The 16,958-nt window shown below is 46.0% G+C and overlaps 1 protein-coding gene across 1 annotated transcript in view; it reads right to left on the bottom strand.

The window, feature by feature from the left end:
• Window positions 1–2,418: 2,418 nt before the first annotated feature.
• Window positions 2,419–16,958, bottom strand: part of LOC107299114 (endoglin-like) — a 31,844-nt gene continuing 17,304 nt past the window's right edge. The window contains exons 6-14 of the mRNA XM_015828481.1: window positions 16,356–16,503; window positions 15,001–15,169; window positions 14,348–14,490; window positions 13,742–13,882; window positions 11,715–11,828; window positions 9,917–10,156; window positions 8,417–8,486; window positions 4,307–4,408; window positions 2,419–2,677 (exon numbers count right to left, since the gene is read on the bottom strand). Coding sequence (XP_015683967.1) covers window positions 2,559–2,677; window positions 4,307–4,408; window positions 8,417–8,486; window positions 9,917–10,156; window positions 11,715–11,828; window positions 13,742–13,882; window positions 14,348–14,490; window positions 15,001–15,169; window positions 16,356–16,503 — 1,246 coding nt within the window. The 3' untranslated portion in view covers window positions 2,419–2,558. The remainder of the gene's footprint in view (window positions 2,678–4,306; window positions 4,409–8,416; window positions 8,487–9,916; window positions 10,157–11,714; window positions 11,829–13,741; window positions 13,883–14,347; window positions 14,491–15,000; window positions 15,170–16,355; window positions 16,504–16,958) is intronic.

Here is a 16,958-nt window from a genome sequence, read left to right as displayed (position 1 = left end):
CCTTCCTTCCTTCCTTCCTTCCTTCCTTCCTTCCTTCCTTCCTTCCTTCCTTCCTTCCTTCCTTCCTTCCTTCCTTGGTGCATTTATATTTCTCTTTACGGCTTAGCTTGAAATCTAGTGATTTCCCCCCCTCTCCCAAAAAACCCCCCAGAAAGATGCTGAGCTTGGATTAAACCCTCTTTTTTAAGAAATGTTATGCCTGCCTCTCCAAATTGCATAAAGTTGGGGATTAAATTTCCCCCAGCCCCTTGGACTCCCCTCCTGGGATAGTTTCAGATTTCCAGAATTTCAAGATATGCAAACAAGCCTAGTGTTGAAGAAGCAGCCCTGTGCTGGCGGGACATTCTCCGAATATCTTGCAAATGAAAGCATGCAAGCTCTTTTCTGTTTAATTCCTCCCCCTTCTGGAATTTGCAAGCCGTTTTTAACTGGAATCTTGTCTTGTACTGATGCAACAGCCATTCTGGATTTTTATTTTATTTTTTTTTTGCTTCCAGCGTGGGTGGGTGGGGGCGATCTGGTGACCTTCTCAGAGCACAGAACATGATGACTGTTATTTTAAAAAATAATAATTGTATGCTTCCATTCTAATGCCCGTGGGTCTCCTTCCTGTCCCCCCAAGGAGCAGATCATGCTGAATTTATAAAAGTAATTTATCGAGAGAGAGAAATGTGGTTTTATTTTGCATTGTTTACAGCTGTTTTTTAAAAGTCTTAACTTGTTTTCTTTTGAGCATTCTTTGTAAAAAACTGACGGAGCGTAAGCTTTGGAATAATGGGGAGGGAGGGAGGGGAGAGAAAAAACTGGCAGAGACAGACTCGGATTCCAAGCAAATAAATGCTCCAGATGAATAAATTAAAAAATGACAAATGGGAATTCTTGGCTCATCTGTGGCTACATGTTTCAGACTTAAGACGGGAACTGACAAGGAATGTAATTTGAGCTTTCCAACATGCATTTTTAAAACCATCCAACAGGGGGCATTTTAGCATGGAAGAGAAACACACATCCCGTCCTCCAGGGGGCGACGAAAGGCTTCTCTATGCAAATTGGTGTGCTTGCTGCACACACACACACAAAAAAGTGTCCTGATTTGCATCTGTCAATCAAACCCAGACAATATCCCAGCCTTCCAGCATCTGTAATTGCAGCTGGGGCAACTCCCGCTGGGCTGTTGACGTTGATCGGAAATTGGTGGGGCATTGCCAGACGTGACTCAGTTTCCCTTCAGGGCGTTCCCCACCCCCCCCACCCCCAATTTATGGCTTCTGGGGTCCTGTTGGAAGCCCCCTCACCCATCCGAAGACTTTAAAAAACAACAACAATCGGAACCGACAAATGGTGAGTAGGTGTGGTATTATTTCCCTGTATGCAGTTTACAAAATATATTCTACGTTTAGTTATTTATATACATAACAATTATACGTCTTTTCAGAACAGAGGCCGCCCCGAGTCCTTTTACAACGAGGAGGATGCTAAACTCTATTAGCTATTTGCACACAACCGGCTGAAGTGAGTATAACTGGGGTTAATTTTGGAGGGCCGACGGGGATACGGAAGTGCCAAATATACAGAATTGTGATTTGCAGTTAACCTGGGGGCTGCAAAACACGCAGAAAACGTGGGGGTTCCCCTCCTGAATTAACTCTTTGACTTAACAGGATGACGGGAGGGATCTTGGAGGTCTTCTAGTCTAACCCACCCCCCCCCGCTCAAGACTCTTGCTTCTTCTATCTTGAAAGCTTGCTGCGAGGCCAATTTTAAGAGGGGCCTTCACCATTCTCTTAAGGAGAAGCGGGTGCTTTTCAGGTGGGCACTCACTCCCATGATCCCCAGCTTGTTCGCTCCTGAAAGTTGATGGGAATCGGAGTTTGGGGTAACCCTGGAGCATCCCGCTTGGAAAACTAAGTTCAAATCCGGTAGAAAGGAGAACCAAAATTCCTGGAATGATCTGGGTTTGATGACCCATGGAAGACCTCTGTGGGGGATGGGCCAAAGCCTTGCCCACCACCCCACGAGCAAAGTTGGGCTCTTGACAACGGGAGGACAGACCCACGAGAAGCTAACACGTGTCAATCCTACGGGATTCTCGATTCAGATAATACTTTTTGTCTCCAGGGTTTTAGCCAGGAGACAAAGCAAACCTCCACAAGCCTAGTTCATCCTGGTTTCTTTCAAAAGCGAGGTTAGCTGCTCCTGGGGTTAACAAATCACCAACGATCAATAGACGCTCTCCCACTCGCTAGCTGGTACCTAACAGGAGAAGAGTCTAGTAGTCCAACAGTCCATCCTTGAAGACCTTGGCCACAATGAACTGGAACACAATTCTAGTCCCAGATTAAAGCGGTGGGACCCCAGTGCCCCTCAGGAAACCCGATAGTTCCCAAGAAGTAGCCTTTGAAGTTGCCGGCTGGAGACACCCAACTTTTCGACGCGTGAAGGAGAAGAACAGAAGTCAGTTGGGTTGAAGCGGAACCTTCTTCACCAACCTCGGAACCCAACGGCTTTGCAGTCCTGGTGCTTTCTCTCTAAGCTGGTGGCTCCCCGTTGTCAGGGTGCTATGCCATGCTGCTGGTGGAACAGGGGGTGCTCTGGGTGCTGCCCAAACTGTGGTTGGTGCTGCTGCTCTCCGACGCAGGTGCGTTCGCCAAGGCTGGCTGGGTTTTGGCGATCGGACCTGGAACGGGTTAGAAGTCATGAAAAAGGGTGGGCTGTTTGGAGAAGGTGGGGAGAAGGTCCTTGGTGCGCTCTTGAGTTGAGTTGTTGGTTTCCAGATGTATCATTACCCATCAGGAGGACCTGATAACGAGAAGGACTAGGGGGCGACATGATAGCATCTGATAATAAATGGGAGACCTTGTTGATCTTTGCAGTCTTCCGATATCTCGGGGGCTGCCCCAAAGATGAGGGGGTCAACCTAGTCTGCAAAGGATCAAGAGGCAGGACAAGAAGCAGCAGATGGAAACTAATCAAGGAGAGAAGCAACATAGAACTAAGAAAAGAAATTCCTGACCGAACAATTAACCAGTGGAACAACCTGCCTCCAGAAGTTGTAGGTGTGCAAACACTGGAGGTTTTTAAGAAGAGATTGGACAACCATTTGTCTGAAATGGTATAAGGTCTCCTGCTTGAGCAGAGGGCTGGACTAGAAGACCTCCAAGGTCCCTTCCAACTCTCTCATTCTATACTATTCTATACCAGGGGTGGCATGGTAGCAGTGTTCCAGTATCTCAGGGGCTGCCACAAAGAAGAGGGAGTCAAGCTATTCTCCAAAGCGCCAGAAGGCAGGACAAGAAGCAACAGATGGGAACTAATCAAGGAGAGAAGCAACCTGGAACCAAGGAGAAATTTCCTGACAGTGAGAACAATTAACCAGTGGAACAGCCTGCCTCCAGAAATTGTGGCTGCTCCATCACTGGAGGTTTTTAAGAAGAATTGTGGCTGCTCCATCACTGAAGGTTTTTAAGCAATTTGTCTGGAATGGTATAGGGTTTCCTGCCTGAGCAGGGGGTTGGACTAGAGGACCTCCCAGGTCCCTTCCAACTCTTGTTATTCTGATGATGTTTCCTAGTTGGGTAATGAAAACATCTGCAAGCCAACAACTCAACTCAAAAAAAACAAACAAACACCAGGGGTCTCACAGTTCAAATTGAGCTACGGATATTGTCTTCTGCTGGGGAAAAATTCCCATGCTGGACCCAACTGGGGAGCTGACAAGGAGAAGGAAAGCACATGGCGGGCCTGATGGCTTCGTGAAATCCCAGCGGGATTGTCCCGAGTGCTTTCCCACTGCCTTCTCCAGCCGAGGTGGACCTTGCCCGGCCATCCCAAAAGCAGATAAAAATTCAGCGATTGCACCTCTTCCGCTGTTCCAGAGATTAAGGAAAATATGCAGGTCGGGCTGCCAAGCGGGACCAGATGTCTCCTGTTTGGGAATTGGAGGGACCGCGAGGAAGGGGGAGACGGTGGGAGAATAAAGATAAGGGGGTCCCTTAATGGAAAAAAGGCCGATCCCACCCTTTGCATCTCCAGATAAGGCTGGGAAAGATCGCTTTACTTGGTCATCTTGAGTTAAACCGGCGGCCGAAGAGAGCTAGTGTGATGTTCCTGTTTGAACTGCGCTTCTCCAGAATCATGAGGACTAGCAACCTCAAGGCAGAAATCAGTTTCTAGGGCCCCCTTGGATTGCTGAGCTCGGACTGCAACATTCACCCTCTAAAGGGGGTTCAGCTGGGTGGGTGCCCCCCCCCTCATCCCCCGCCCTCCACCATGCAAACAAATCTCCCTTGGAAGTGACACAACTTACGAGTGTGAGAATAGATGAACCACAACGCCCCGGTGAGCAGGACTCCGATCAAGAAAGCGCCAAAGGCGATGCCCAGCACGGTGCTGATCCTCAAGCCTTGGTCTAAAGAGAAACAATTAAAACACATTAAAATAAGGTGGATTTTGAAGAGCTTCTTTCCCAGATTAAAGCAGTATCATTTGCACTTTGCACGCGCGCAGGTGCTTCTGTATTTCCCTCACAGGCGGTCCTCGAATTACACACATTTCATTTAATGACGGTTCAAAGTCAAAACTGGGGGGGGAAAAAAGCCACCTACACCTACAAACAGGTCCTCAAACTCACAACAGTAGCCTCCTCAAGGTCACGTGATCAAAATTAGATCGCTTGGCAACTGGCCTGTACTTGTGGCGGTTGCGGTGTCCCTGGGTGGCTCACGTGATCCTCCCTTTGCGGCCTTCCGACGAGCAAAGTCGATGGGATAAGCCCAGATTTGCTTAACGACCGTGCGATTCTCTTTAACGACTGCGGTGACCCCCCCCTTCGCTGCCGCGACGGAAAAGGTGGTGAAATTGGGCACCGGTCCAATTAGCAGCTTGCCTCGCTTAGCAATTGTGGGTCTCGCTTGTCATAAATTCCTCGCTTAGCAAGGGAAGTGCCGACCCTGATTGTGGTCGTAAGTAGAGGACTGCCTGTCAGTTTTCACTCTCTAAGCCTGTTTTATTTTCTCCCAAATGACACCTTAAGACCAGCCAGGTTTTCCCCCTGAGGCTTGCTGTGTCAAAACAAGGACACTGAAAGGATGAAGGAACATCCTCCGACGTGCGCAGTGTGCTCGGCCAGGGTCCTCTGGGGCTGAGTTCGTGTCAAGAGTTTTTCCTCGTTGTATTGTTTTTCCTGCCCGGCGGGAGCCACACAGGAGCGAGGCAGGAAGGAGGACCTCCAGAAGGACGGAAAACATCCATATTGACATCAAATTCCTTGGCCAATAAAGAATTCTATTCTGTTCTATTCTATTCTATTCTATTCTATTCTATTCTATTCTATTCTATTCTATTCTATTCTATTCTATTCTATTCTTCCTATTCCTATTCTATTCTATGCTCTATTCTATTCTACTCTATCCTTCTATTTCTATTTTCTATCTCCTATTCTCTTGTCTTCTCTTGTCTTCTATTCTATTCTATTCTATTCTATTCTATTCTATTCTATTCTATTCTATTCTATTCTATTCTATTCTATTCTATTCTATTCTATTCTATTCCTTAATTCTATTCTATTCCTTTATTCTATTCTATTCTATTCTATTCTATTCTATTCTATTCCTTAATTCTATTCTATTCCTTAATTCTATTCTATTCTATTCTATTCCTTAATTCTATTCTATTCTCAGGAAGGAATTGTGAGGAAGCCCCTTCCATGCCTTCCCCCATCCTTGTGTTCCTACGGCCACAGAGCCCCCAAATCTTAGTCAGCAGAACATTGGCAATTTCATCCTTGTGGTGGTCATCCCTCTTGAAGTTCAATCAGAATAGAGCTGGAAGGGACCTTGGAGGTCTTCTAGTCCAGCCCCCTGCTCAAGCAGAAGACTCTATGCCATTTCAGACAAGTGACTGCCCAGTCTCTTCTTAAAAAGCTCCAGTGATGGAGCACCTACAACTTCTGTTCCACTAGTTTATTGTCCTCACTGTTAGGAAGTTTCTCCTTAATTCCAAGTTCCTTCTCTCTTTGATCAGTTTCCAACCATTGTTTCTTGTCCAGCCTTCAGGTGCTTTGGAGAATAGCTTGACTCCCTCTTCTTTGTGGCAGCCCCTCAAATACTGGAATTTTGCTAACATGTCACCCCTGTTTCTTCTTTTCTTCAGACTAGCCAAACCCAAGTCCTGCAGCCGTCCTTCATATGTTTTAGTCTCCTTTAATCATCTTAGTTGCTCTTCTTGGCGCTTTTTCCAAAGCCTCAACATCTTTTTTGTAATGTGGTGACCAAAGCTGGATGCAGTATTCCAGGTGTGGCCTTACTAAGGCTTTATAAAGCGGTACTAATACTTCACGTGATCTTGATTCTAAAATCAAAGTTGCTTTGTTTTATTTTGGGAGATCTGCCCCTTCATCCTACACATCTCCAGTGGGAAATCTTGTGTGTCTGCACAAGTCTCCAGGAAAAACTGCCCCCACAACAGAAGAAAGAAAGGAAGAACAGGAATAGAAAATCCACCTTTGACGGAGGACAACTAAAAAAAAACTAGAAAAGATGCAGATGTTCTGCTTTCAAAACAAAGGGGCACCATCTGCATCCACCTTCCTTCACCCAACCCCCATCAACTTGCCATTTTTAATGTGATTAAAAACACTGTTTGATACAGGGAGGACGATTGTCTTCGTTGGAGTGTGTTTGAAAATGAAACTGTGTTTGGTTTTATGCTGGTTATATGTGCTTCTTTCTCCAGATTCTGCTGGCTTTTGGGGAACCTGGCCTCCTGAGACCCAAAGCTCTATTGAATTGTCCTCAAATGCAAAACCCTGCAAGGATAGATCTTCTCAAGGTCTACTCCAAATGGAGACATGGACCTTCGCTGAAGAGGAAGCCAAGGAGATCCTCAGGAACGCCTTTCCTTTTTTTGAAATATCTCTTTGCCGCTGACTCCAAAACCTTTTGTCCTCTTCCCTTCCTTCACAACGAGAGTTGTCTCCAGGAGAACCTTTGGACTTGGAGGCCACGCGCCAACAATCGGATCTGTTTGTACGCCAGCTGATTCTCGTTATCTCTTGAACATCCGTCTGGAAAAGATGCGAGTCTTCCTGCTTTCTTAACTCGTTATCATTTATCTCCTTCCCTCGCACAGACGTCTGGACGCCAATGGTGCTCCATGAAGTCAAAAGCCACATCAGCTGGGATAATGGAGGAGATAAGGTCCTTCAGGGCTGTCACTGTTCTGCATCAAACATGGCACCTCACCCACCATTATCCAACTCTGGCTTGGGCGGTACCCGTTGGCTTCCGTTCTAGCCTAAATCCTCTTCCGTTGTCCATGCGTGCTTTCTCTCGCCGCAGATCCATGGCTCAGAGGTGCCACCAGCCAAGGTCACGGTGCACGCCTTCCGGCTGGGCCAAAGGACCACCCTGTGTGGCCCCTGTGGAGATGGAGGTACAGGCATCACAACTTGTCGCCTCCATGAGGCCACCAGACATGGGTATGGCGAAGGCCGTGAGCCAGGCGAAGGAGAAAGATGGAGAGGATTTACCGCTTTGACTTGGAGTTTCAGTTACCACCATAATGCAAATTTTGCGAAAAGAAGGACTAGGGATAACATGATAGTTGTGTCCCAATATTTGAGGAGAAGAGGAGATCAACCTGTTTTCCAAAGCACCAGAAGGCAGGACAAGAAGCAACGGATGGAAACTAATCCAGGAGAGAAGCAACCTAGAACTAAGGAGGAATTTCCTGACAGTGAGAACAATTAACCAATGGAACAACTTGCCTCCAGAAGTTGTGGGTGCTCCATCGCTGGAGGTTTTGAAGAAGAGATTGGACAACCATTTGTCTGAAATAGTTTTAAGGTCTCCTGCTTGAGCAGGAGGTTGGACTAGAAGACTTCCAAGGTCTCTTCCAACTCTATTATTCTGTTATAAATGCTCACTAGAGGGCAGTAGGAGAGACTGAAAACTCTCTCCTGCCATCTAGTGGTTATCAGGCTTTTCACCTTTGGTAAGTTAGAAAAGGGGGGAAGACATGGGAGGATGGCCTTTGCCAAACACAGTGGAGGCCACACAACAAAAGGAGAAATGTTAAAGCATTTTTGGGAAGGCTAAGCTAGACAGAAAGAGGAAAAAACAGATTCGGAATACAAAACACAAACACCACCGGGGAAAGGTGTCCCTTCGTCTTTGGAAGTTTGGAAGTGCATGAATTTTAGAAGTTGAAAAAGGGTCCTGTTTTTAACAATCTGTGGGTGCTTAAAAGAGCTTTCCACACTATTCTCAGCATCACAAAGCTGATTTGTAAAGAGAGAAAGGGTGCCCTTCCCCAAACAGACCTTTACATGCATGAACCAACTTTTCTGCAAAATAACCACACGTAAAAGAGAGCAAACAGTGAACCTATTTTGTGTAGAAAAGAGCTGTGGACTCACTGTGGGATCCAGGATTGTAGTTTTTGAGCATCACTTCTAAAGAGCCTTCGTAGCTTCGGCGTTTGTCGTTCTGGAAAGGAGGAAAAAAATAAGTTGGATTTAAAAGAGGGAATTCTTCCACTTCCCCTTTTTTTAAAACTAGGCTTCCTTTGAAACAGCAAACTTCTTCCCCCCCCCCCGAGTTATTAGGGAGGTCATAAAGGACAAGTCACACATCTTCAGACACAGACCAAGTACAGAAAACAGAGTTAATTCCTGTCACGCAAAAGCAACGCAGGGAGTCCTCGACATTGCGACGGTAACGGAGGCCAGAATTTTCATCGTGGGCCATGACGGTTGTAAACTGAGGCGCTGGAGGAACCCGCCCCATTTTATGTCAGTTTTGGGTGGTAGTCTTAAGCAGACACGGTTGTAAAGTCGACCCATTGTCTGCAATGAGCGTTTTTTGGCGGGAAACTGGAAATAAACCTGGTTCAAGACACTAAATGTAGGAAATTGTGGTCACATCATTGCCAGGACCACCTCAGAATTTGGAATCCAGGTCTTCTTTTTTTTTGAGGGCTGTCGTAGCCTCAAACGGTCACTAAGCAATCAGTGAATAAGTCAAGGACTGCCTGTATTTTGCTGGAGAAGAGAATGCGAACTGCTTCTCAAGACTTTTTTAAAGGAAGCAAGTAGAGTTGAGGTCACCTTATCATCCAGCCTCCAAAACTGAGGGAGAATGGACGAAGGATTCTGACATTTGGCCAAAATACCTCCATTAAATCTCACTGGAAGGCAAAGAAAATCACAAAAATCTCACTTATTTTGGCCATGCCACGAAGGGAAGAATCTATGGAGGTCATAGTTGTCCCAAAGGTGTTTTTTTCAGGAGGCAACTGGACTTTCTTGTTTTTCTTTGAAGACGTTTCGCTTCTCATCCCAGAAGCTTCTTCAGCTCTGACTGGATGGTGAGGAATGGAAGGATTTATACTCCTTGCAGACAGCTGGTCATTTGCCTTCTTTTAGAGAGTTGTTGAGGCCATTTGGAGTTTTATCTGTGTCCTCAAGGTCACCTGAGAGGTGCAAATGGGTGAGGTAAACCTCCAAGTGGCCTCAACGACTCTAGAAAAGAATGCAAATGACCAGCTGTCTGCAAGGAGTATAAATCCTTCCGTTCCCCACCATCCAGTCAGAGCTGAAGAAGCTTCTGGGATGAAAAGCGAAATGTCTTCAAAGAAAAACAAGAAAGCCCAGTTGCCTCCTGAAAAAGTCACCTAAGGAAATTCACTGGAGAAAGCAACAGTGTTTGGAAGAATGAGTGGTAAAAGGAAACCAGGCCATCAAAGAACATGACGGCATCAAAGGTGACACCAGCCAGAGCATAGGACAACTCAAAAGAAGTTTTAGGGCAAGATCAGAAGATGTGGAGAGACCTGGTCCAAAGAACCACCAAGAGTCAGACACAATTCAATGGACGTCGCCATCATGACAAAGAAAGTCCTTCAGAGGCCAACTCACCGAGGTGTTCAGATGGACCACGCAAACCAAAGTGGCCGAATCGATGGACCACAGTTCTTCCTCTGGCTTGTAGGTGAAGCTGAAGCGTTGGGTCTTCGGGCTGGGGGATTTCAGGGTCTCCACCGAGTAGCTCAGAGAGAGCCCTTGGTGGAAGAACAACTGAGGCGGGCTGTCTCGGGGTTTTAAGAAACAGTCTCCCATTTCTAGAGAAAACTGCTTCATGGCTGTTCGGAGCGAGACCTATTGAGAGGGAAGGCGATGGGAGGGGAAAAAAACACGAGACAATCTTAGTCACAACGTTGTTTTCAAGGACACTTATCTGAAATGGAGGTGGGTCTGGTTCCCCTGTTCTCACCCCTTCCTTTATCCCTGAATTAAAGTATTTCCCATATTCACACAACACCTAGAACCCTAAACGGGCTGCCACAAAGAAGAGGGAGTCAAGCTATTCTCCAAAGCCCCTGAAGGCAGGACAAGAAGCAACGGATGGAAACTAATCAAGGAGAGAAGCAACCTGGAACTAAAGAGAAACTTCCTGACAGTGAGAACAATTAACCAGTGGAACAACCTGCCTCCAGAAGTGGTGAATGCTCCAACACTGGAAGTTTTTAAGAAGAGACTGGACAGCCATTTGTTTGAAATGGTATAGGGTTTCCTGCCTGAGCAGGGGGTTGGACTAGACGACCTCCAAGGTCCCTTCCAATATTCTATTCTATTCTATTTACTATCCTTATTCTATTCTATTCTATTTCCTATCCTTATTCTATTCTATTCTATATTCCATATTCTATTCTATTCTATTTTCCATATTCTATATTCTATTCTATATTCTACATTCCATATTCCTATTCTACTCCACTCCACTCCACTCCACTCTACTTTCTGAAATGGTACAGGGTTTCCTGCCTGAGCAGGGGGCTGGACTAGATGACCTCCAAGGTCCCTTCCAACTCTATCGTTGTTGTTGTTGTTGTTGTTGTTGTTGTTATTATTATTATTATTATTATTATTATTATTATTATTATTATCTCACCCAACAAGCTCAGTTGGGCCAAGGTGTGAAGCCACATCAAGCTTAACACCAGCCCGACTTGTCTCGCAAGTGTTTTTTGCCTTTGTTTTGCAAAGTGTGCATCTGCTCGGTTTTGCCTGGGTTGTTCTGAACGCAGCCTTCCATTGACCTCAGCTCCCAACACCCCTCTTCTGTCCTTGGGACTTAATAATAATAATAATAATAATAATAATAATAATAATAATAATAATAATAATAATAATAATAATAATAATAAAGTTGGAAGGGACCTTGAAGGTCATCTAGTCCAACCCCCTGCTCAGGCAGAAAACCCTATACCATTTCGGACAAATGGCTGTCCAGTCTCTTCTTAAAGACTCCCAGTGTTGGAGCATTCACCGCTTCTGGAGGCAGGTGGTTCCACTGGTTAATTGTTCTGACTGTCAGGAAATTCCTCCTTAGTTCTAGTTGCTTCTCTCTTTGGTTAGTTTCCATCCGTTGCTTCTTGTCCAGCCTTCAGGCGCTTTGGAGAATAGCTTGACTCCCTCTTGTTTGGGGCAGCCCCTGAGATACTGGAACTCTGCTATCATGTCCCCCCTCGTCCTTCTCTTCATTAAACTAGACATACCCAATTCCAGCAACCGTTCCTTGTATGTTTTAGCTTCCAGTCCCCTGATCGTCTTTGTTGCTCTTCTCTGTACTCTTTCTAAAGTCTCAACATCTTTTTTACATCGCGGTGACTTGAAGTCTACCTTCCTACCCCCAAACCCCCAAGACCCGTCTTACCTCCACGTAGGTAACTTGGTGAGCTTGTATCACCGGATTGCTTGGCGAGTTGAAATCCTCCGAGTTGTAAAGCTGGAGAGACACTTTCTCCGGTAGGTCACATTCAAAGGGCACCTGCAGCCGAGGATCAAACAACTGGATTCGTTTGTTTTTCCACGGAGATTCTCAAGTCATCCAGGTCACGGTTATCCCAAAGGTGTTTTTTTCAGGAGGGGCAACTGGACTTTCTTGTTTTTCTTTGAAGGCGTTTCGCTTCTCCTCCCAGAAGCTTCTTCAGCTCCGAGTTGATGGAGGGGAAGCGAAACATCTTCAAAGAAAAACAAGAAGGTCCAGTTGTCTCCTGAAAAAGCATCCTTGGGGACCTTTGCTGTTCCCTTAGAGTGCAAGTGGATCGGCTTGGTGCCGATCCGTTTGCAAGCCAGCAAAAGATTCCCCAGATCCGCAAACGGCATCTTTATAGAGTTTCAGAGGCTGAAATACGCCGATGGATAGGTTTGCAAAGGAGAAAAATTGAAAACTTTTGCGTGGAACAATTTTTCTTTTTTTTGTAAATGAATCACGGACAAAACCATGCTTGTGGGGGGCTTGCACCAATTCCTTTTTCCCAAGCGGAAACGCGAGACCTTGCATTTCACGGGACTTTTACATTTTCCTACCAGGTATCGTATCAAAGTTAGAAAGCTCTTCTCACAAGTCTCGTCTGATAGTCTCTCCTAAGCCAGGGCCAAGGCCTGCTTTTAAGAGGTGGGCCGCCAGTTGCAGATCATACAGATAATGGTATTTATCTGTCATCTGTCAGAAATGGTGTAGGGTCTCCTGCTTGGGCAGGGGGTTGGTCTAGATGACCTACAAGGTCCCTTCCAGCTTCTATCCTATCCTATATACTATAATCTATTCTATTCTATTCTATTCTATTCTATTCTATTCTATTCTATTCTATTCTATTCTATTTTCTATTCTATTCTATTCTATTCTATTCTATTCTATTCTATTCTATTCTCTCTCTCTCTCTCATTCTATTCTATTCTATTCTATTTTATTCTATTCTCTATCTTCTATTCTATTCTATTCTATTCTATTCTATTCTATTCTATTCCATTCCATTCCACTCCACTCCACTCCACTCCACTCCACTCCACTCCACTCCACTCCATTCTATTCTATTCTATTCTATTCTATTCTATTCTATTCTATTCCATTCCATTCCACTCCACTCCACTCCACTCCACTCTATTCTATTCTATTCTATTCTATTCTATTCTGTAATGGGATGTCCCATTGAAACTCAAGGTAGATATATCTAAGAATGCAGCATATTCCCCCCCCCCCGGTTTTTGCATGCTAAACAAAACAGAATTCTGTCTTTTCTTTAAAAAAAAATACTCTTGTCACCTCCTCTTCTGACTTTTTAAAAAATAGCAGCGGAGTAATTCTTTCCAAAGCTGCAGCGTGGTGCTTGTCGAGGACCCCGTATTAAGTCATATCGAAAGAATTCACCAGAGTAATAAAGAGCCCAGCCAGCCTCGGGAAAGTTATTAAACCGAGTATAAACCGGGGATTGGTTTTTAGAGNGAGGTCTTCAGGCCAGGATATGGGGGGTTCCAGGCTATGATTTTGGGGACACCAGGCCAGGATTTGGGGGGAACCAGGCCAGGATTTGGGGGGCTTCAGGCCAGGATATGGGGGGTTCCAGGCTATGATTTGGGGGGCACCAGGCCAGGATTTGGGGGGCACCAGGCCAGGATTTGGGGGGCTTCAGGCCAGGATATGGGGGGCTCCAGACTATGATTTGGGGGGCACCAGGCCAGGATTTGGGGGGAACCAGGCCAGGATATGGGGGGGGGTTCCAGGCTATGATTTTGGGGACACCAGGCCAGGATTTGGGGGGAATCAGGCCAGGATTTGGGGGGCTTCAGGCCAGGATATTGGGGGTTCCAGGCTATGATTCGGTGGGTACCAGGCCAGGATTTTTGGGCACCAGGCCAGGATTTGGGGGGCAACACCTTGTAGAAAAAAAAATACCATACCTGGTTTTTCACATGGACACCCCCTTCAAGTTGGGTGGAACATTTGTCCAGGATGCTGTTGAGGACAAAATGGGTCGTGTTGTCTCTGGCCCTGCAGCTGGGATCTTTCAAGGTGATGGCATCGACCCGGGTAGGTAACACCTGGGGTTGCAAGGAGAAGGACGAACCAGGGTTAGCTGGGAGACGTTTTAATAGGGACAACCCAAGGAGAGAACGGGAAAGCTTCTGGATTTAACAGAACTCTTCCACAGGTTGGCTGAGAAAAGAAGCATGGGGTTGTGCTAAGCAGGGGGTTGGACTAGATGACCTCCAAGATCCCTCCCAACATTATTATTATTAGAATTAGAATTAGAATTTCAGTAATACTAATTATGTGGAAATCATTTAATCTGTCAGTGTGTTCTAAGCTACAGTTGACTCGGCGGGGACGATTGATCCAACCCCGATATTTCCGATCCATGGCAGCCTGCCTGGGGCTTCTGGGATATGTAGTCCAACCTCTCTGGAAGAGTCCAAGTGGCTGACCTTACTGGCAGGGCTCCAGGAAGGGAGACGGACAGGGAAACTGAGGCAGGACTGCCCGGCATCCCAGGTGGACTTCCTTACCGTCAGATACATCTTGAGGAGAGCAATTTCGATGCTGCTATCCAAGCACTTCCAGGGCTTGCAAAGGTTGATGAGCTGGTGGACCTTGACGGTCAGGTTTTCTGCTGTCTGGGGGGCTGGGGTGGTTGTGACTACGGCTGAGCCTGTAAAACAGGATCCCAAAGAGACATTAAAAAAGTGGACTTTGAGCTTGACAATCATGGCTTGTTGTTTTTTTCCTCCCAGGGGCTCAAGTCAACATAGATGGTGCTCCATATCTCCACAAGTCCTACGCTGAGCAAGGGACCTTGGATCTAGAAAGCCTAGGCCAGCATTTCCAATTATTTTTCAAACTGTGGGATCTATTACTGGTGCAGAACAAGATCTCCAGAGCTTCCGATCAAGAGGTGAAGCTCAAGTAATAGAAAACTGTTTTGAGATAACTTATCTTCCGAATTTGGTTTCTTGGCTCTTTTTTTCTTCCAGAGCCCCGTCAAGTTGTTTCTAAACTCTTTAAGTTTCCCAAGAACCATTGGAAACTCAACCCAACTCAACAAAGCCTTCTAACTGCTAGGCCGTGGAATATGGATCCCTCAAGATCCTGCAAATATTGTCTTCTCCTTGCTCTGATCCAGCCGGCTGCCTCCAACCCAGATTGTATTATACTGACTCACCGCAAATCCTCTTATATTCCAGGCTGATGCTTTTGGCTGAGGGGATTTCGGTGTAAGAAGTCATGAAGGAATTGTTGCGGGCCTTTTGTATCAGTTCCTCCTTATTGTCGGGAAGCGTCGTACCATTGTGCACCCCAGAGAAGGTAGCGAATGAATATTTACCAGATGCCTGAGAGAGAGAGAGAGAAGGAGAAGGAGAAGAAGAAGAAGAAGAAGAAGAAGAAGAAGAAGAAGAAGAAGAAGAAGAAGAAGAAGAAGAAGAAGAAGAAGAAGAAGAAGAAGAAGAAGAAGAAGAAGAAGAAGAAGAAGAAGAAGAGACACAGAAGGAGAAGGCAGAGAAGAAGGAGGAGGAACAGATGGAGAAAGATGAAGACAGGAGGAGGAGGAAGACACGGAGAAAGAGAAGGAGGTGGAGGAGATGAGGAAGAAGAGGTGGAGAAGAAGAAAGGAGAAGGAAGAGAAGATGGAGAAGAGAAGGCAGAGGAGGCAGAGAAGAGAAGGAAAAGATGGAGGAGAAAAGGTGGTGGAAGGAGGTGGAAGAGATGGGGAGGAAGAAGGAGAAAGGAGGAGGAGAAAGAATGTGGAGGATGAAGAGAAGGAGAAGACGATGAAGAAGAGAAGGCAGAGGAGGAAGAGAAGAAGGAGAAGATGGAAGAGAAAGAAGACAGGAGGAAGATGAGGAGAAAGAGAAGATGGAGGAAAAGAGAAGGAAGAGGAGGAGGAAGAGGAGAAGGAGAAAAGGCAGAGAAGGAAGAGGAGATGGAGAAGGAGACAAAAGGAAGAAGAGGAAGAGGGGGAGAAGAAGGAGGAGGAGAAGAAAAAGGTTTAAAACACTTTTCTGCAACAATCTTAGAATTAGTCTTTGAAATTATTTAGAATTACTGTCTTAGAAAAAAAAAAGGTGACTAGTCCACACCCATTTTTAAACCATTTCCCCTCCCTGTATTGCTAACATATCCCCCCTTTTTTTCCCAGGAAACTTTTCCTTCTACAGAAACCAAGACAAAAAGAAGAAGGAGAATTCCACAAACTTCTTTAGATCTACATTTCCCAGGGAGCCCACTTTGACCCATGCAACATTTCCCGGTGTGAGTTCTTCCTTTCAAAATGTAATCACCCCTTTTTTTTTGTGGGTCACTTTCAGAGAGACGGGCTGCTTCTCATCAACAAACAGGGTTTGTGTGGGTCTTTTGGCGTTGCGCTCAGCGCCCCAGTAAAAATGATTTTGGCTAATTTTGAAAATCTGTCCCCTTGGGAATTTGTACCCCTTCGTTTCACCCATAAATTTCCAAGAAGCCGCTGAATGCATCAAAAAAAAAGAGAGATTTCCCCCCCCCTCCGGCGTCAATTCTTACCAAGAGTTGCACAAATGAGAACCCGTGGCCCATTTTCCACAGTGTGTTTTGGTGGCTCTTCAGCCACAAAGCCATGGGCAGTTCTGCTTTTTGCTCCGAACGGCCATCCTTACAAACGGTTTTGATATTCAGCTCCACCGTTTGCATCCTGCAAACGAAACCGCACAAAAAAGTGAAGACCAAGAATCGCCTTTCTTCCGAACTTTAAGTTACATTTCAGACACCTCTTTCTTTGGGAGGTCCTACTTTGTCTAGTCCAGGGGTAGGCAACCTTGGCTCTTTTATGACTCGTGGACTTCAACTCCCAGAATTCCTGAGCCAGCATGGCTCAATATGGAAACCTCTCCCTTTCCCCTCAGCGTGGTTGGCTCAGGAATTCTGGGAGTTGAAGTCCACGAGTCATAGAGGCCGCAGTTCCCCATGCTGGCTCAGGAATTCTGGGAGTTGAAGTCCACCAGTCATAAAGCGGCCTAGGCCTAGGCCAGAGGTAGGCAACCTTGGCCCTTTGATGACTCGTGGACTTCAACTCCCAGAATTCCTGAGCCAGCCATGCTGAGGGGAAAGGGAGAGGTTTCCAAGCTGAGCCATGCTGGCTCAGTATGG

Source organism: Protobothrops mucrosquamatus, unplaced genomic scaffold (assembly GCF_001527695.2).
Source record: "Protobothrops mucrosquamatus isolate PMUCROS unplaced genomic scaffold, P.Mucros_1.0 scaffold4552, whole genome shotgun sequence".
NCBI classification, from domain to species: Eukaryota; Metazoa; Chordata; class Lepidosauria; order Squamata; family Viperidae; genus Protobothrops; species Protobothrops mucrosquamatus.
Note: the sequence above shows the minus strand (reverse complement) of the source record. Positions and strands in the feature narration are given on the sequence as shown.